Below are 20,726 nucleotides of genomic sequence, written 5' to 3'. Positions count from 1 at the left end.
TGAAAGAGACCGAGAGGTGTAAGCAACATGGTGATAGACCTCTAAAGTTGTCTCTGCCATATTGCTCAAACCTATCTGGTCCTTTCAAATCTGCAGATACAGAAGTGATAGGTGCTAGGGTTGTTTTGGAACCGGGCGGAACTAGTCATTAGTAATCAACTATTTAGGGAATAGGGTGCCCTTTGGGGGACACATCATGTTTCTGCTCATGAGGGAATAGGCTATCAGCTCATCTTGACTGTGAGGAAGAGGATATCCTTGTGCCACTGTTTCTCCTTGCAGACATATAGCAGAGATAGCCGTGCAGTTGTGTCGGGCTCCAACCTCAAGGGCCACTCATCTGGTTTCCACACATGTGAAAGTCACTTTTACATTTCCTAACACAACTTTGTTTTATTGGTTTAACTGGTGAATGTTTGATTCACCAATGTTTGGATATGATTTAGTTGATGATGTTTTCCCAGTCTCATCCAATGAAAAGCAGGTGAAGCTTACTGTTCTGAAGTCATCTGCATTTTAAATGCCAAATACTTGTGGTCAATAAGTATGTATGATCAATTTTCAATAAGTATGTATCTACGATCAATGTTCTAGAATTACATCACTATTCACCAACAAGTCTCTGTAACAGATGGTGATGCTGATTTAAAGGTGGTCAGAGAAAGGTGAAAGTGGTCTTTTGAGTCGTTTACCCTCTTTCAAACATGTGCTACTCTACTTTAATTCAACCATTACTTTTCAAAGATAGTTACGAAACGTGGCGACGTCTTCAAATTATGTAGACAATGCCACGCACATTTACGTAGAAAAATTCTTAGCATCCCTTGTCTGTCACGAATGTTGAGTAATATTATATCCTGAACAAAAAGATAAAACACAACATGCAATCATTTCAAAGATTTTACTGAGTTACAGTTCATACAAGGAAATCATTCAATTTAAATAATTTAATTATGCTCTAATCTATAGATTTCACATGACTGGGAATACAGATATGCACCTGTGGTGGTCACAGATGCATTTTCAGAAAACCAGTCAGTATCTGATGTGACCACCACTTGCCTCATGCAGTGCGACACAACTCCTTCGCATGGAGTTGATCAGACTGTTGATTGTACGTGTGGAATGTTGTCCCACTCCGTTTCAATGGTTGTGCGAAGTTGCTGGATATTGTCGGGAACTGGAACTCGTCAACCCAGAGCATCCCAAACATGCTCATTGGGTGACATATCTGGTGAGTATGCAGGCCATGGAAGAACTAGGACATTTTCAGATTCCAGATCCTTGCGACATGGGGCCATGCATTATCATGCTGAAACATGAGGTGATGGCGCGGGATGAATGGCACGACAATGGGCCACAGGATCTTGTCACAGTATCTCTGTGTATTCAAATTGCCATCAATAAAATGCAATTGTGTTTGTGGTCCGTAGCTTATGCCTGCCCATACCATAACCCCACCATGGGGCACATCATGTTTACAACATTCACATCAGCTAACCGCTCACCCACACGATGCCATCCACATGGTCTGAGGTTGAGGCCGGTTGGCCGTACTGTCAAATTCTAGAACAACGTTGGAGGCGGCTTATGGTAGAGAAACAAACATTGCATTCACTGGCAACAGCAGTGTGCGAGAACTGCACATTTTAGTGTGGCCTTTTATTGTAACCAGCACAAGGTGCACCTGTGTAATGATAATGCTGTTCAATCAGCTTCTTGATATGCCATACCTGTCAGGTGGACGGATTATCTTGGCGAAGGAGAAATGCTCGCTTACAGGAATGTAAACAAACTTGTGCTCAAAATTTTAGAGAAATAAGATTTTTGTGCGTATGGAACATTTGAGATATTTTAGTTCAGCTCATGAAACATGGGACCAAGACTTTACATCTTGCATTTTATATTTTTGTTCTGTGTATTTAAACTTACTCTGCCAATTGTCTGTGGTTATGGTCCCACATCTGGTTGAAATTTGAGAGAAAATACCCACAGGAAAGTATTATAAAACCGGGATCTATTTATGTGACAATCAAGATTGTCTTTTGCTCATGACCGAATGCATGAGCACAAGATGGAAGTACATGCATGCAAACCAAGCATACTAACCAAAGTCTTGCAGGTGTTTACATGGTTTTGCGCATGTGCCAGGTGATATACATTTCTACTTCTGTACCGGTTCTCTAAAAAGTCTGGAAAATAATACTTTCCTGTGAATATTGTGTCTCAAATTTTGAGCAGTTGGACCAATAAATCCAAATATAATTGTATTCAACAATCCGGCTTGTAGAGGAACGGAGAGGCCCATTTCCAGAATCAAACACTCATGTTCCAGACAGTGTGTTAAGATATTCATTGTCTGGTCCCCAGGAAACCTCAAAGTACAACCTCTTTCACTGTAGCTATTCCTCTTTAGATGAGGAAGATGAAACTATAGGTCAACATCAGTGGTGTAAAGTACTTCAGTAGTACTTTCAACTATTTTTACTTCAGGTGTTTTTTTGGATATCTGTACTTTACTATTTATATTTTGGACAACTTTTACTTCACTACACTCCTAAAGATAATAATGTACTTTTTACTCCATACATTTTCCCTGACAACCCAAAGTACTCGTTACATTTTGAATGCTTAGCAGAACAGTAAAATTGTGAAATTCACACACTTATCAAGAGAACACATGGTCATCCCTACTGCCTACGTTGTGCCGGACTCACTTAACACAACAGCATCTTTTGTAAATAATGTCTGAGTGTTGGAGTGTGCCCCTGGCTATCCACACATTTAAAAAAAGAAAATGGTGCTTGTCTGCTTTGCTTAATATAAGGAATTTGAAATGATTTATAATTTTACTTTTTGATAGTTCAGTATATTTTAGCAATTCAATTTTTAGACTTAGTTGAAGTCGGAAGTTTACATACACCTTAGCCAAATACATTTAAACTCAGTTTTTCACAATTCCTGACATTTAATATTAGTAAAATTCCCTGTCTTAGGTCAGTTAGGATCACCACTTTATTTTAAGAATGTGAAATGTCAAAATAATAGTAGAGAGAATGATTTATTTTAGCTTTTATTTATTTCATCATATGGGGTCAGAAGTTTACATGCTACAAAATACTAATTGAGTGCATTGTCTTTTAAATGTTTTAACTTTGGTTAAACGTTTCAGGTAAACTTCCACGAGCTTCCCACAATAAGTTGGGCCAAAAAATACCTATTCCTCTTGACAGAGCTGGTGTAACTGAGTCAGGATTGTAGGCCTCCTTGCTCACACACACTTTTTCAGTTCTGCCCACAACTTTTCGATAGAATCGAGGTCAGGTTGTGATGGCCCCTCCAATACCTTGACTTTCTTGTCCTTAAGACATTTTGCCACAACTTTGGAAACAGGCTTGGGGTCATTGTTCATTTGGATGAACCATTTGCGACCAAGCTTTAACTTCCTGACTGATGTCTTGAGATGTTGCTTCAATATATCCACATATTTTTCCTGCCTCATGATGCCATCTATTTTGTGAAGTGCACCAGTCCCTCCTGCAGCAAAGCACCCCCACAACATGATGCTGCCACCCCCGTGATTTACGGTTGGGATGGTGTTCTTCGGCTTGCAAGCCTCCCCTTTTTCCTCCAAACATAATGATGGTCATTATGGCCAAACATTTCTATTTTTGTTTCATCAGACCAGAGGACATTTCTCCAAAAAGTACAATCTTTGTCCCCATGTGCAGTTGAAACCGTAGTCTGGCTTTTTAATAGCGGTTTTGGAGCAGTGGCTTCTTCCTTGCTGAGCGGCCTTTCAGGTTATGTCGATATAGGACTTGTTTTACTGTGGATATAGATATTTTTGTACCTGTTTCCTCCAGCATTTTCACAGGGTCCGTTGCTGCTGTTCTGGGATTGATTTGCATTTTTTGCACCAAAGTACGTTCATCTCTAGGAGACAGAACGCGTCTCCTTCCTGGGCGGTATGACGGCTGCATGGTCCCATGGTGTTTATACCTGCGGACTATTTTTTAAAATTATGACTCAAATTATGTTAATTAGCCTATCAGAAGCTTCTAAGGCCATGACATAATTTTCTGGAATTTTCCAAGCTGTTTAAAGGCACAGTCAACTTAGTGTATGTAAACTTCTGACCCACTGGAATTGTGATACAGTGAATTATAAGTGAAATAATCTGTCTGTAAACAATTGTTGGAAAAATTACTTGTGTCATTCACAAAGTAGATGTCATAACCGACTTGCCAAAATTATAGTTTGTTAACAAGAAATGTGTGGAGTGGTTGAAAAACGAGTTTTAACCTAAGTGTTTGTAAACCTTCGACTTCAACTGTATTTTTAGCTAATTTAACATGTGTAAATATTTGCATGAACATAAGATTCAACATCTGAGACAAACTGAACAAGTTCCACAGAGTTGACTAACTGAAATGGAATAATGTGTCCCTGAACCTGTGGCAGGGTCAACATCAAAAGTAACAGTCAGTATCTGGTGTGGCCACAAGCTGCATTAAGTACTGCAGTGCATCTCCTCCTCATGGACTGCACCAGATTTGCCAGTTCTTGCTGTGAGCTATTACCTCACTCATGCACCAAGGCGAGATCTGGGCTCTTCGCTAGCCATGGCAGAACACTGATATTCCTGTCTTGCAGGAAATCACGCACAGAACGAGCAGTATGGCTGGTGGCAATGTCATGCTCGAGGGTCATGTCAGGAAAGGGTACCACATGAGGGTGGAGGATCTTTTCCCTGTAACGCACAGCGTTGGGATTGCCTGCAATGACAACAAGCTAGAATCTGATGATGCTATGACACACCGCCCCAGACCATGATGGACCCTCCACATCTAAATTGATCCCACTCCAGAGTACAGGCCTCGGTGTAACGCTCATTCCTTCGACGATAAACGCAAATCCGAACATCACCCCTGGTGAGGCAAAACCACGACTCGTCAGTGAAGGACACTTTTGCCAGTCCTGTCTGGTCCAGCGACGGTGGGTTTGTGCCCATAGGCGACGTTGTTGCCGGTGATGTCTTGTGAGGACCTGCCTCACAACAGGCCTACAAGCCCTCAGTCCAGCCTCTCTCAGCCTATTGCGGACAGTCTGAGCACAAAGTATGTTCATCTCTGAGACAGAACGCGTCTCCTTATTGAGTGGTATGACGGCTGGGTGGTCCCATGGTGTTTATACTTGTGTACTATTGTTTGTACAGATGAACTTGGTACCTTCAGGCGCTTGAAATAGCTCCCAAGGATGAACCAGACTTGTGGAGGTCTACGCTTTTTTTTCTGTGGTCTTGGCTGATTTCATTTGTTTTTCCCATGACGTCAAGCAAAGAGGCACTGAGTTTGAAGGTAGGCCTTGAAATACATCCACAGGTACACCTCCAATTGACACAAATTATGTCAATTAGCCTATCAGAAGCTTCTAAAGCCATGACATCATTTTCTGGATTTTCCAAACTGTTTAAAGGCACAGTCAGCTTAGTTTATGTAAACTTCTGCCCCACTGTGATACAGTGAGATATAAGTGAAATAATCTTTCTGTAAACGATTTTTGAAAAAATGACTTGTGTCATGCACAAAGTAGATGTCCTAACTGACTTGCCAAAACTATAATTGTTAACAAGAAATGTGTGGAGTGGTTGAAAAACAAGTTTTAATGTATCCAACCTAAGTGTATGTAAACCTTCAACTTCAACTGTGTGTGTGTCTGTGCCTGTGTGTCTCTTCACAGTACTCTGTTCCACAAGGTGTATTTTTATCTGTTTTTAAATTGTGATTCTACTGCTTGCATGAGTTACTTGATGTGGAATAGAGTTCCATGTAGCCATGGCTCTATGTAGTACTGTGCACCTCCCATAGTCTGTTCTTCACTTGGGGATTGTGAAATCACTAAGTACGCCCCTGCACATAAACGCACACACACTACTTTACAACACCACGACAGTTGATAACAAGTTCATTATACATAAACAAAAACTGAATAACACATGAAATAGGCTGAAATAGGCTGAAATAGGCTAGGGTGTACTACATTCTGTGAATTGACTGTAATTCTCCCCTCCACTGCCCTATTCAAGCTAACAGTCAGCTTAAGTCTGGCTATGTATTTAACTGGACCTCCTGGCTAGATGACTACGGCTTTGGAAAGTGTACTGACCTGAAGAGATGTAACGTCTTCCCAGATGGGAAACCCTTCCCTCAGAGCAACGACTGGAGACACAAGGGCTACGTCTACGTATGGCACTTCATGGGTAAGAGTTTCACTCAAACACAGTCAATTACCCATAGACATGCACACAGTCATAAACACACATATACAGTGCCTTGCGAAAGTATTCGGCCCCCTTGAACTTTGCAACATTTCAGGCTTCAAACATAAAGATATAAAACTGTATTTTTTTGTGAAGAATCAACAACAAGTGGGACACAATCATGAAGTGGAACGACATTTATTGGATATTTCAAACTTTTTTAACAAATCAAAAACTGAAAAATTGGGCGTGCAAAATTATTCAGCCCCTTTACTTTCAGTGCAGCAAACTCTCTCCAGAAGTTCAGTTAGGATCTCTGAATGATCCAATGTTGACCTAAATGACTAATGATGATAAATACAATCCACCTGTGTGTAATCAAGTCTCCGTATAAATGCACCTGCACTGTGATAGTCTCATTGGTCCGTTAAAAGCGCAGAGAGCATCATGAAGAACAAGGAACACACCAGGCAGGTCCGAGATACTGTTGTGAAGAAGTTGAAAGCCGGATTTGGATACAAAAAGATTTCCCAAGCTTTAAACATCCCAAGGAGCACTGTGCAAGCGATAATATTGAAATGGAAGGAGTATCAGACCACTTCAAATCTACCAAGACCTGGCCGTCCCTCTAAACTTTCAGCTCATACAAGGAGAAGACTGATCAGAGATGCAGCCAAGAGGCCCATGATCACTCTGGATGAACTGCAGAGATCTACAGCTGAGGTGGGAGACTCTGTCCATATGACAACAATCAGTCGTATATTGCACAAATCTGGCCTTTATGGAAGAGTGGCAAGAAGAAAGCCATTTCTTAAAGATATCCATAAAAAGTGTCGTTTAAAGTTTGCCACAAGACACCTGGGAGACACACCAAACATGTGGAAGAAGGTGCTCTGGTCAGATGAAACCGAAATTGAACTTTTTGGCAACAATGCAAAACGTTATGTTTGGCGTAAAAGCAACACAGCTGAACACACCATCCCCACTGTCAAACATGGTGGTGGCAGCATCATGGTTTGGGCCTGCTTTTCTTCAGCAGGGACAGGGAAGATGGTTAAAATTGATGGGAAGATGGATGGAGCCAAATACACGACCATTCTGGAAGAAAACCTGATGGAGTCTGCAAAAGACCTGAGACTGGGACGGAGATTTGTCTTCCAACAAGACAATGATCCAAAACATAAAGCAAAATCTACAATGGAATGGTTCAAAAATAAACATATCCAGGTGTTAGAATGGCAAAGTCAAAGTCCAGACCTGAATCCAATCGAGAATCTGTGGAAAGAACTGAAAACTGCTGTTCACAAATGCTCTCCATCCAACCTCACTGAGCTCGAGCTGTTTTGCAAGGAGGAAAGGGAAAAATGTTCAGTCTCTCGATGTGCAAAACTGATAGAGACATACCCCAAGCGACTTACAGCTGTAATCGCAGCAAAAGGTGGCGCTACAAAGTATTAACTTAAGGGGGCTGAATAATTTTGCACGCCCAATTTTTCAGTTTTTGATTTGTTAAAAAAGTTTGAAATATCCAATAAATGTCGTTCCACTTCATGATTGTGTCCCACTTGTTGTTGATTCTTCACAAAATAATACAGTTTTATATCTTTATGTTTGAAGCCTGAAATGTGGCAAAAGGTCGCAAAGTTCAAGGGGGCCGAATACTTTCGCAAGGCACTGTACATGCACCATGTCCCTCTCCCTGTCCTCCCGGAGGACCTGAGCCCTAGGACCATGCCTCAGGACTACCTGGCCTGATGACTCCTGGCTGTCCCCAGTCCACCTGGTCGTGCTGCTATGGAACCCTGACCTGTTCACCGGACTCTCTCTCTCTACCACACCTGCTGTCTCGACCTCTGAATGCTCTGCTATGAAAAGCCAACTGACATTTACTCTTGAGGTGCTGATCTGTTGCACCCTCTACAACCACTGTGATTATTATTATTTGACCCTGCAGGTCATCTATGAACATTTGCACATCTTGGCCATGTTCTGTTATAATCTCCACTCGGTACAGCCAGAAGAGGACTGGCCACCCCCTGTAAACTTCAAACTTCATCTGTAAGTATACTTAAATCAAATACTTTTAGACTATTACTCAAGTAGTATTTTACTGGGTGACTTTCACTTTTACTTGAGTCATTTTCTATGAAGGTATCTATACTTTGATAGTATGTATGACAATTGGGTACTTTTTGACCACGGGTCAACATAGACGAGTAGAGTAGGTGTACTTACTTATATTTTCCGTAGTAAGTGTATCTTGGAATAAAAATGGTTTTGTTCTTGAGAAAAGACTTTGAACCTTGTACTAGAACTAATTGTTTCTTATGAATCTGTAGCATTATCTTCTATAGTTTATGTTCCTGGCCACAGTAGTGTGATGGTAGCCTTTACCCAGGTGGCTCCACTGTCATTAGGGCCAAGGTCTCCAGATAAACATTTGTTTTCTCCCTTCTATTACACCATTGCCTCTGATCAGTCACCTAGCCTGCCTGATCTTCTCTGGCACTTTTTTTACTCAGCATTTTCTTAGCCAAGGTGTGTCACTCACTCTTGGACTGATTGGATTATCCAGCATGGCAGAAATGCAATGCATAGAGCTGACAATCCCTGTGCTCTTCTATGATCTGTTCTTCTACACCACATTTATCTGAACGCTATGTCCTCTTGAGTGGAGTGTGCCGGCCCTCTTGAGGATTGCACATAGAAAAATAGAGCTGTAATTCGCATTTTATGTGGAGAACAGGTTCTTTCTACAGTATTTAGTGTATTGCTATCTGCAGTGTTGGGTAAGGTTCCCCATGCTGAACACACACTATGAAGGAGTGTCTGACTAGTGTAAACATTAACAGGTATTGTCAAAAACAGAGGAGCAAAGAGGTGTGAATTTAGCTTGTTTGATCAGAGATGGGCTGAATACAATACTTGTCAGTCGGGGATAATTAGCTTGAGAACTAGGCACATTTCAGTGAAGGGATGAATGTCAAAAGCAGCGGTTTCATTTATCAATCACGTGTGCTTATACTGTTCTTACGAGCAAGTCATTGGCAAATACAATGAACAAAAATATAAATGCAACATGTAAAGTGTTGGTCCCATGTTTTATGAGCTGAAATAAAAGATCCCATACATTTTACATATGCACAGAAGGCTTATTTCTCTCATTGTGTGCACAATTTTGTTTACATCCCTGTTAGTGAGCATTTCTCCTTTGCCAAGATAATCCATCCACCTGACAGGTGTGGCATGAAACTGATTAAACAGAATGACCATTACACAGGTGCACATTATGGTGGGGACAATGAAAGCCCCCTCTAAAATGTGCAGTTTTGTCACACACAATGCCACAGCTGTCTCAAGTTGAGGGAGCGTGCAATTGGCATGCTGACTGCGGAAATGTCCACCAGAGCTGTTGCCAGAAGATTGAATGTTCATTTCTCTACCATAAGCTGCCACCATCATTATAGAGAATTTGGGAGTAAATCCAACCATCCTCACAATCGCAGAACACGCCAGCCCAGGACCTCCACATCCAGCTTCTTCACCTGCGGGATCGTCTTGAGACCAGGCTCCCAACAGCTGATGGAACTGTGGGTTTGCACAACCAAAGAATTTCTGCACAAACTGTCAGAAACCATCTCGGGGAAGCTCATCTGCATACCAGTTGTCCTCACCTGTCTACAGTTGGGTGTTGTAACAGACTTCGGTGGGCAAATGCTCACCTCGATTGCCACTGGAGAAGTGTGCTCTTCACGGATTAATCCCAGTTTCAACTATACTGGGCAGATGGCAGTGTGTGGGTGAGCGGTTTGCTGATGTCAACATAGTGCCCCAAGGTGGGGTTATGGTATGGGCAGGCATAAGCTACAGACAAACAATTGCATTTTATCAATGGCAATTTGAATACACAAAGATGCTGTGATGAGATCCTGAGGCCCACTGTCGTGCCACTTACCCATCACCATGTTTAAGCATGATAATGCACGGCCTCATGTTGCAAGGATCTGTACACAATTCTTGGAAGCTGAAAATGCCCCAGTTCTTCCATGGCAGACATGTCACCACCCATTGAGCATGTTTGGGATCGATGTGTACTAACTTCGCCCCTACTTTTTTTGTTGTTGGGGCATCTAATCCCAGTCATGTGAGATCTATAGATTAGAGCCTAATTAATTTATTTCAATTGACTGATTTCCTTATATGAACTGTAACTCAGTGACATTGCTTTTATATTTTTGTTCAGTGTATTTCACCACTTATCTTTATTGCTCAAACAGGTAAAACAAGTACATAAAATCAACCAAAACTTTCATTCAAAGATCTGTATTGCCATGCGGATCCCAGAGACAACTCTTCTGAATGATACCGTCACACAGCTTAACTTTGAATTCAGAATTAAAATACATTTACATTAAGGATTCGGTTTTATTATTTCCATAAAAACATCAAAATAAACATCTCTGGAGGATATCCCAATAACATCCGAAACGTAATAACAAAGACCCTCCTCAAACCAATGATACTTGATCAATTTCACATTTACTGTCAAAACCAATAAACCCGTTTGAATATTGAACATCCTTCTTTCCTTCGAGGTAACAACTGATCTGACATGGCTGAATTGGTGAAAGCGATCCAGCCTTGAAAGCAACACAGCAATTCAATTTATCCAGTCACTTATAGATCAGTGACAATCTGAAGAGAAGGGAGTGTTTTAAAAGATACTCAGACGGGCACGAGTTTCATTACTCTCCTCGGTCTTCAGCACAGACACTACATGGATGCATCAAAGTAAAAAAATAAAGACATCTACAGCACGTAAACAAGACTTCTTACAAACTGACTTTCTTGCAGAGGCGCTTCGTCTGTTGACATACACTTCAGTTGGCTTGACAACGCTCCCGATCCGCTCTGTTCCAATGTGCTTAACGAAAAAAAACGGAAAAAAAACTTGACCTTGATGAAAGTTTGTTAGTATCGTCCTGTAAAGAGACAAGGATCCATGTTAGTGTGATAGGCTTCATGTAATTGTGAGTCCCTCAGACATCAAACTGAGTATAGTTAAGAGTGGAACAATGGCTTTTGAGGTGTGTGTGGACATGTGTACTTACGTGGGCTGTATGAGCGAGACCTGGAGCGTGACCTGTATCTACTGTAGTAAGGTGAGGGAGAGCGCCTGCGACTGAAGGACAGAGAGAACAGATTTATACTAGTGAGAGGAATAACTCACAATACCCCAACAGGACAAGTAACCCCATTCATCCCCTCATATTTAACCTGAAGAACACCAACAGTGTTAACGAGTTTTCAATATGTTCATTTGTATTCCAAATACAGTACCAGTTAAAAGTTAACACCTACTCATTCCAGGGTTTTTATTTTATTTTTACTATGCCAAGAGTGCAAATCTGTCAAAGGCAGGCTACTTTGAAGAATCAAAAATATATTTTGATTCATTTAACACTTTTGGTTAGTACATGATTCCATGTGTTATTTTATAGCTGATGTTTTCACTATTATTCTACAATGTAGAAAACAGTAAAAAATAAAAACCTTGAATGAGTAGGTGTCCAAACTTTTGACTGGTAGTGTATAGTCATAGCTAACCGAGGTGAATGTGAATCTATTGAAAGAAGTCAACATCTTGAGTATCACTCACCTGTACTTGTCATACTCATCATATCTGTCATATCCCCGGTCTCCCCGGTCGTATCCACGGTCATATCCACGGTCGTACCCGCCACCGCGTCGATCGTCGTATCGGTCGTACGAGTCCCGTCCCCTCCTCCCTCCACCACCGCTGCTGCCGCCACCATTGTTTCGCTCCCCCCCGCCACCATTACTGAGGAAAGGGACAACAAGTGTTAAGATGTCCTCAATCACAACACTGGCTACGTCCAAAATGGCACCAGATTCCCTATATAGGGGATGGGGTGCCACTTCAGACACAGCTCATAACTCCCAATAAACTAAGTCATCCCACAGTATCACCACTTCACACCAGGCCAATAAACTAAGTAATTTCCCAGTATCACCACTTCACACCAGGCCAATAAACTAAGTAATTTCCCAGTATCACCACTTCACACCAGGCCAATAAACTAAGTAATTTCCCAGTATCACCACTTCACACCAGGCCAATAAACTAAGTCATTTCCCAGTATCACCACTTCACACCAGGCCAATAAACTAAGTAATTTCCCAGTATCACCACTTCACACCAGGCCAATAAACTAAGTCATCCCCCAGTATCACCACTTCACACCAGGCCAATAAACTAAGTCATCTTATCCCCCGGTATCACCACTTCACACCAGACCATCCAAGAAGATAAAACAGCAATACACACAGGAGACAGTTATAGCAAGACAGGTGGAAATCTGCATAAAACCACACTATGAGCAGAGATTCGCCATCCTATACTTACTGCGTGGGTCGGCCCATGTAGATGCCAGGCGTAGGGGTGTGGGCCCTCTTGGTGATAGAGAAGTCCACCCTAATGCGTCTCCCATCCAGCTCCATACCGTTGGCCCGCTCCATTGCCTAGGAAAACAAAGAGGTACAAAAAGACAGCAGTTTAAAAATCCACCACTGAAAATGAGCTCCATCTCATGGGTTCTACAAGTACAGGGAAATAATTGAGGTAAAGAAAAATAGAATAGGTTTGTATTTTAACACTGAGCACAGTATTAAACCATCCCATTGGGCCAACGCTGAACCAAAGATGGTTCAGCGTGAAGATATGTAGAAACTGCTTCTGCAATAGGAGTGTAGGCGACGTCATGGCGACAGTGGCTAGCCAAGCGCATGTGTTGAAACAAGCCATCGGGACAAACGGTTGTCTCACGCCGAACTGCGCAGGCTGTCAAATCAAAGGCACCCAAGAAAGTCATATTTGATGACAGTTTGTCACTTTTAGGAGGTTGGAGTAGTAACATGTTCAGCTACTTAAGACATTGTCTCAAACATAAGTTGTGCCTTTAAATGGTGAAAATGAACAACTAAGGAAACGTTTTACGTCTCAAACCCCCAGTCTGCTTCACAAGCATTGCCGGAAGTCTCGCGATGTTGGGCCTCTGGGATTAGACTGAACCTTCATTACAGTGATGAGTTCTCCATGTCACTTGTACCACTTCATGTGAGTGGCAAGACTGACACCCAGTGGTGCTTACGAGTAATCACACAACCACGAGTCACAATATGAAAACGAAACTACAGTGTTCAGACTAGTCCGTGTACAATATCAATGGTGCCAGGCGAATTAGCATAACAGGCGTATTGAACATTTTACATCTTTAAGAACCGAGAAATAAGGCCATTGATGGCACCAAAAGCAAAGTTACCATCAGTTCTTAGGTGTATCACAACATGATCAACAACATTACTTCTTATAACAAAATACATTTTAAATAGGACCCATCATGTGCTTCTTAATCCATGGCTCTTTCTCAATTAATATTTTCTTGATTCCTGGCATTCTCACCTTCTCAAAACCCATTGGATAAGTTCTGAGGGGAAGGGCCTTTGAGAAAGATGCCCAGACTGCTCTGTTTGTCCCATACCTCCTTGGAATCGGCGATCCTCTCGAAGTAGACAAAGGCGAAGCCACGGGAGCGCCCGGTGCGCTGGTCATAGACCACATTAACCCCAGCCAAAGGGCCGTACCGGCCAAATACCTCCCTCAGGTCCTTCTCCGTGGTGTACAAGCTCAGTCCAAACACCCCCAGACACTGGTTGGGGTCAGGGTTCGCCTGGAGGTCAAAGGGATCAGAGTTCACAGCAGCTGATATGAACATTACATTACCACTAGGTGTAGCATGCAATCTATGCCCTCACACTCTTCGTCTCAGTCACACACACACGAGGCATAAATGTGACCATGCTGCCAAACCACAAACATTGCATGCTGTGGCCCACTGCGTTAAAACACTATGTAGAAGGCATCACGGTAAGAAGATGTACATACCCTGGCATCCTCACCACCTCCCGCTCCCTGACTGAATGTCTCTTTTCTGAAGTCATGGCTCTATTGACAAAGAGAGGGAGGGTTAATAAGAGGGGTTATTAAATATGCCACATTCTGTTTCCTGTAACAAACAATACATGAGGGGTCAGGACAAGAGCAGTATAGGAATACTAACTGGTAAATGAACGTGCTACCTATACATCAAACTGTCTCAAACATTCCTATCATAAACTACGTACACACACCGTAATCAAATCCCATAAAGCAGCTGCAAGCCATTAAACCCATCTGACAATTGTATTTTCTATACAACACAGCGGTACTCTACCACAGAGTTTCCCAACGGTCTTCTTGGTAACCAGCAGATAACATATCTGTTGTATCCCTAAACTGGCCCACCTGGTTTAACTAGTTAACTTACTCAACAAGCCCATAACTAGTTGAATAAGGTGTGCCAGTTTAGGGCTACAACAAATATCTGAAATGTCAGGTGGTTACCGAGGAGAAGGTACTGCTCTACCCCCATCGGCAGCCAGACCCTGACCTGTAAATGATGTGTCACTCACCCTGCTGCTGGGGTGGCGGCGGTTAGGCGATGCACTCTGGCTCTTCTTCTTCCGGTATTCCGGGCTGTAGGAGCGGGACTTCTTCCGGTTGGAGGGGGAGCGAGAGCGGCTGTACCGGCGGTTAGAGTGCCTACGAGAGTGAGACCTGGAGAAAGGATTTTACTGTCAAGTTAAGCAAAAGCAAAATTTGACATTACCCTTCACAAAGAGAATGGAATCAATGAGATAGGAAGTGGGGGTTCCAATAACAGGAGGACAGACTCACCTGGACTTAGAGCGGGACCGAGACTCTGAGTGTTTGGCGACCCGGGATGGGCTCGGCGACCCGGACCTGCTCTCCGACTTGACCCGAACAGGACTGCCACGGTCCGATTTGGATGGGGAGCGAGAGTCCTAATGTTACAGTAACCGCATGTTAAAAAGGGCCCCTTTTACTTACACACACAGGAACAGACAAGCAACTGTTCAAAGTCAGACATACACAACTAGAGCGCATACACTGTGGAGGAAAAGGTTAGCGCTCCACCACGTCTATTACATGTGATAGAGAAGGGGAAAAAATCCTCCAATTGAAATAATCATTTGCTAGAACCCTGTCATAATGTTAACAAATGCCATGTCTCGTTTCTTCTACCTGGGTCAAACTAGTCATCATGCATGTTTTATCTATAGAAAGGGAGCATAGTAGTGTAAAGACACTTGGAACATATACCATACATTTACTTAACCTAGGGACACATTCATTCTTTCTTCCAGTTTCTTTAAATACTCTACTTCCTTCTCTCAGGAATTCTACTGTTCTTCGTCGTTCTTCTTTTTTCAGTTTTCATTTTCTGATTCCGGGTTCTCTCTTCCCCAAATAGAAACAATTTCCACCTTTAGTCATACATACTGCAAGCGCTTCTATATCTGACCACCAATCTTCCAGTTTCATTGATTTTTCCCCTTCCCACATCTATGTTCTGCTCTGTAACTGTTTTTCATAAGGCTTCGTTTATTCTTGGATATTTTCTTCCACATTCTTGGATAAAACTCTTCAAATCCTTCACGATCATTAACCTTAATGAAAAAAGAACATTTAATAAAATTAAAGATCATGAATTTATAGAAAAATAAGATCTTTCGTTAAATAATAATGTATACAGTATCTGTAGCAGGACAAGTACTTGACTTGCAGAAATGTTGTATTACCCTACAACTTCAGTGATGATGACTACAACACATAGTTTTTTTTCTTTCTGCAATACATAGTTGTAGCACACCGAGTAAATTAACATTGTGAGATAACAGTTGTCTCACCACTTGCTACCTCTAACTTATTTAACTACACTACAGGAAGTGGCTTGAAGCTCCGATTGCTTGACTGCAACTTACTATTGCGACAAAGGCTTCCACCAAACTTACCTGGGAGCTAGCTAGAACCTAGCAACAGCTAACGTTAGTTGTGTAACGTGTATAACGTTGCATTTACGACACCGGTAGCGTCATGTCCGATAACGTCGTTAGCCACTTAGCTAGGTAAATTAGCTTGCTAGCTATTGTATTGTTCAGCTGGCAACAAATAGCGAAAGGTAACGTTAGTTAGCTAATCTGTTTCATTTAGAAGAATAATGTTGAGTTCATCTCGTTAACCCAGCAATCTTACAATTGTGTGAGGAACATTTTAAGTTGCAATCTAACTACTTTTTATTTTAAATTACAAACTAAACTCGCAAATTAGCTAGCAAGCCACAGCGTTAACTTACTAACGAATCAACTGATAACAACCGTAACTAGCTAACGTTAGCTAGCTATGTCAGCAAAAGAGAGGAACGATAAGACATTATTTTGGTTTCCGTTGCACGTTAATACTTACTCGTCCATCAAAGTGTCCATCCTCTAGGTCACTCATTTTGTAATTAGAATAGCTAACGATATAGCTCGCTACGTGTTCAGACAAAATAACCGCGTCCTCCTTTGTGCTGCTCTTTCTCGCGGTGTAACAAGATGGCGGACACTGCAATTTGTTTATAAACTGAAGACTGTGCCGACGTCATCGTGATTCCTGCCACGCCTTTTGATACTGATGGCGGTTCCATAGTAGTCCATCCAAATGCAAGTGAAAATCTTGTAGGCCTATGAATGACAATCAACTGAGAATCTTGACTAGCCAAGTTATCGTTAATCATTGTGTACTAATTCCTCGTGTTATTATTTTTCTATTATTTCTATTTTTCCCCCCTCAGTATTGTTGGGAAGGGCCCGTAAGTAAGCATAGCACTGTTAGTCTAAACCGGTTGTTTATGAAGCAAAATCAAATCAAATCAAATTGTCACATGCGCCGACTACAACAGGTACAACCTTACAGTGAAATGCTAATTATGAGCCCCTAACTAACAAAGCAGTTAATAATAAATAAAAAACAAGTACTTTTTTTTTAAAAGCATGTGACAATTTGATTTGAGATGTAGCTATGGTATTACAATAGTGTTCCATTGCTGTATGACCCAAATGGTCATCAAATGTGTACCATAGTAAGCCATTGCAACTCTACCCATTTGACCATTGATGGATATTTGTCTCTCAGTGTTGAATAGAAAACCCAAGAAATAGGAACAGGAAAATAGTACACAATGCAAACATCAGTCAGATAAGACACATTTCACATAAGTATTTTACTAAGCATTTCATGTCACCTCATTTGATTCTCGGGGTCTAATGAATACGTGAAATAATTAATAGGGGTCAAATTATCACATGGATTGACTGAACAAGGTTGCAACCAGTTGGGAATCTCATCCCTATAGTGTGCTCTTGTGAATGACTGTGTTAGCCCATTAGCTAAATGGGCTAACAGTCTTGAGACATGTAGGAGACCCGGTTCGATCCCAGTTATTCACAAGAGCAAGATTAAATAGGGAGTGGAATAGCTATCCTTAGAAGTGCTATTCAACTGTACTGTTATGGGGTCAATTTACATTTTTGTCACACTCCCTTCTAACATAGAGGGGAACAGAAGGCACAACCATGTTCCAGAGAGTATTCACTTTCAGGAATTGGACATAATTGCTTATAGCCCAAACGGCAGAGCCAAATTCACATTAAGAAATGTAATTCAACATGCCACATTGGCTTCAGAAAACACCCAAAACATGTTTAACAGAGTCAAATCAAATTTGTCACATGCGCCAAATACAACAGATGTATTGCCGTGAAACGCTTACTTACAAGCCCACAATGCAGTTCAAGAAAGTTAAGAAAATATGAACTACATAAACAAAAGTAACACAAAATTACATAACAATAATGAGTCAATGTGCGGGTGTACAGGTTAGTCGAGGTAATTTGTACACGCAGGTAGGGGTAAAGTTATAATAAACAGCGTGTAGCAGCAGTATAAAAACAAAGGGGGGTTCAATGTAAATAGTCCAGGTGGCCATTTGATTCATTGTTCAGCAGTCTTGTAGCTTGAGGGTAGAAGCTGTAAAGAAACCTTTTAGACCTAGACTTGGCGCTCCGGTACGGCTTGCAGTGCGGTAGCTGAGAGGACAGTCTATGACTTGGGTGACTCGAGTCTTTGACAATTTTTTGGGCCTTCCTCTGACACACCTAGTATATAGGTCCTGGATGTCAGGAAGCTTGGACCCATTAATGTATTGGGCCGTACGCACTAGCCTGTGTAGCTCCTTACGCTCGGATGCCGAGCAGTTGCCATACTAGGCGGAGAAGCAACCGGTCAGGATGCTCTCGATAGTGCAGCTGTAGAACTTTTTGAGGATCTGGGGACCCATACCACATCTTGTCAGTCTCCTGAAGGTGGAATAGGTGTTTTTGTGCCCTCTTCACGACTGTCTTGGTGTGTTTGGACCATGATAGTTTGTTGGTGATGTGGACACCAAGGAACTTGAAACTCTCGACCCGCTCCACTACAGCCCTGCCTGTTCGGCCCTCATTTTCCTGTAGTCCACAATAATCTCATTGTTTTGCGTGTTTGATTATATTTGTTTTCTTCTACCATTCCTTGCATGCAAAGTACTAGGATGTCGTCTCTGGTTTTGAATCTGAGAAGTTGAATATGAAACTTTGGTCACCTAGAAATTATAGATTGTAAACTTGATAGACAATGAATGCAATATTTACCATATTGATACTGAAACTGAATATATAAATACTGAATTTTAATTCAATTTAATTTTAAAACTGAATGCAATATTAATTCAATTAACTTTCAAATCATGAAATACAAGTTCAATTTATGAATTCAATTATTCAATTTGCCCATTACAAATTCAAAAAGATTGGCTTCAAATTCAATATCTAAATAAAAAAAGATTGAATTCAAATAGTTTCTGTTGGCACTGAAATCGCTCCAAACAGAAGTCCGTGTGTCGTTGCGATTCAGGATGGCCAGATAGCTCGCAACAATGACAAGTAACTACCATGTGGGGAACCGTAAGTGGTTAGTTTATCTTGTTCTTGATACCATGTCTTGTTTTGAGGTGTTTTCACTGATGTGACGTCTATGCTAATATGGCTCAAATTCACTAGCTAGCTAACCAACAACTGTAACTATGCATTTGAGAGACAAGTGCTCATTGTTAAAATTTATTTATGCATTTAATAAACATTGTAAACTATTGTGCACGTGCCAGTTTTGTTCAACTACAAACCCATATATTAAAAATATAATTTGAGATCTCATGTATCCATCCTCCTGTGTTCCAGTCGGTTTCTGCTTTGGCCAACTTGCCATTGTCTTGTCAAACAAGGGTGCTGTGTGAAGTTGCCCCTGAATGCTGATCTTGGGTTTTGCTTAAACCAATCCAATGCTTTTAAATCCATGACAGGGAGTGTTCATGTGCACGCTTCTGAAACGGTGGAGAATCTGGAGGCAGCCCATGGTTTGTATTAAAGGGGTAAGCGTGTGCCATAGAAAGGCATAATAAGTAAAAAACATAAAGACTGGTCTAGCACACTATCTTTTAGGGCTTCCCCAAACAGTCACTGTGTAATGTGATCTCAGACTAAAGGAACTGATATGTGTAAGCAATAGGCAAGAAACTTCCTCAGAGAGCTAAATTGAGACAAAAGCAGGTTGTACATTGATTGGGATAGGAGTTTTTACTGGTCAGGTCAGAAAACCCTCTGGTCCTAACCATTCGGATCTGCAAAGAGAAATCGACAAGGATTAACAGTCTGGGTAGTGACGAAGAGGAAAGTTGGAGTTGGAATTGGGCAATAGCAATCACTTGGTTATCATCCGCTTTTTGAGTTACATTCGACATGTTATACACACTCTAAAATCATCACTCGGTCAACGTAAAAGTACATTTCTCAAGCTTTCAAGGAGAGTGCAAATAACATTCTTTGGATCATCACTTTATGCTTTTAAAGTCTACTGTACAACAACTAAATTATTATTATTTAAATGTTTTATTTAATTTCAAACACACACACACACACACACACACACACACACACCAGGAGCTGCGGTAAACTACAAAATATATCCCAAACTACCATGAGAACATTTTATAGTTCAGCATTCTGATATGGATGGGATTAGAAGCAGTATTGCAAATCCGCAGGCAGTATGTCCGAGGTAAGTCATATCCGGGTGGGAGTGCCATTCACATTCAGCATCATCAGCTTCCTTGAAGACACTACAGAGTATAGAAGTTTGTCTATTTCCTCTACTATTGTTGATGCTATGTTGTTGCCCACAGACATCTGCAGTTTGTAGACCCATCCATGATGAAACCATTAAAAAAAGGTGCTAAAATGTCTTCGTAAAAAAATTGAAATCAGCTATGTAGTTATTGGAAATGAACAGGCAGTCAGTCTGAACAGGCAGTCAGCCTGAACAGACTGCCTGTTCATTTCCAATAACTACATAGCTGATTTCAATTTTTATATATATATATATATATATATATATATATATATATATATA

General features: G+C 41.3%; 1 protein-coding gene across 1 annotated transcript; it reads right to left on the bottom strand.

Annotated features, from left to right (window-relative positions):
• Positions 1 to 10,482: 10,482 nt before the first annotated feature.
• LOC110487974 (transformer-2 protein homolog alpha) lies at positions 10,483 to 17,086 on the bottom strand. Its single transcript, XM_021559905.3, has 9 exons — positions 16,650 to 17,086; positions 15,060 to 15,187; positions 14,795 to 14,939; positions 14,229 to 14,288; positions 13,825 to 14,013; positions 12,690 to 12,805; positions 11,922 to 12,104; positions 11,374 to 11,444; positions 10,483 to 11,244 (listed from the first exon to the last, which is right to left on the bottom strand). Exons 1-9 carry the CDS (start codon positions 16,683 to 16,685, stop codon positions 11,234 to 11,236), a joined length of 939 nt encoding a protein of 312 aa, XP_021415580.1. The 5' UTR covers positions 16,686 to 17,086; the 3' UTR covers positions 10,483 to 11,233.
• Positions 17,087 to 20,726: the final 3,640 nt, after the last annotated feature.

The sequence above is a fragment of the Oncorhynchus mykiss genome, chromosome 30 (assembly GCF_057628025.1).
Source record: "Oncorhynchus mykiss isolate SJ-2025 chromosome 30, ASM5762802v1, whole genome shotgun sequence".
Lineage (NCBI taxonomy): Eukaryota > Metazoa > Chordata > Actinopteri > Salmoniformes > Salmonidae > Oncorhynchus > Oncorhynchus mykiss.
The sequence above is the reverse complement of the archived record's forward strand: the minus strand, read 5'-3'. Positions and strand labels throughout refer to the sequence as shown.

Excerpts from the sequence above, each read along its gene's own strand:
- LOC110487974 (XM_021559905.3), bottom strand. The coding sequence starts at position 16,685 with ATGAGTGACCTAGAGGATGGACACTTTGATGGACGA. Across the intron at positions 12,806-13,824 it reads GGATCGCCGATTCCAAGGAG|GCAATGGAGCGGGCCAACGG; the intron begins GTATGGGACAAA and ends TTGTTTTCCTAG. Across the intron at positions 12,105-12,689 it reads TACATGGGCCGACCCACGCA|TAATGGTGGCGGGGGGGAGC; the intron begins GTAAGTATAGGA and ends CCCTTTCCTCAG.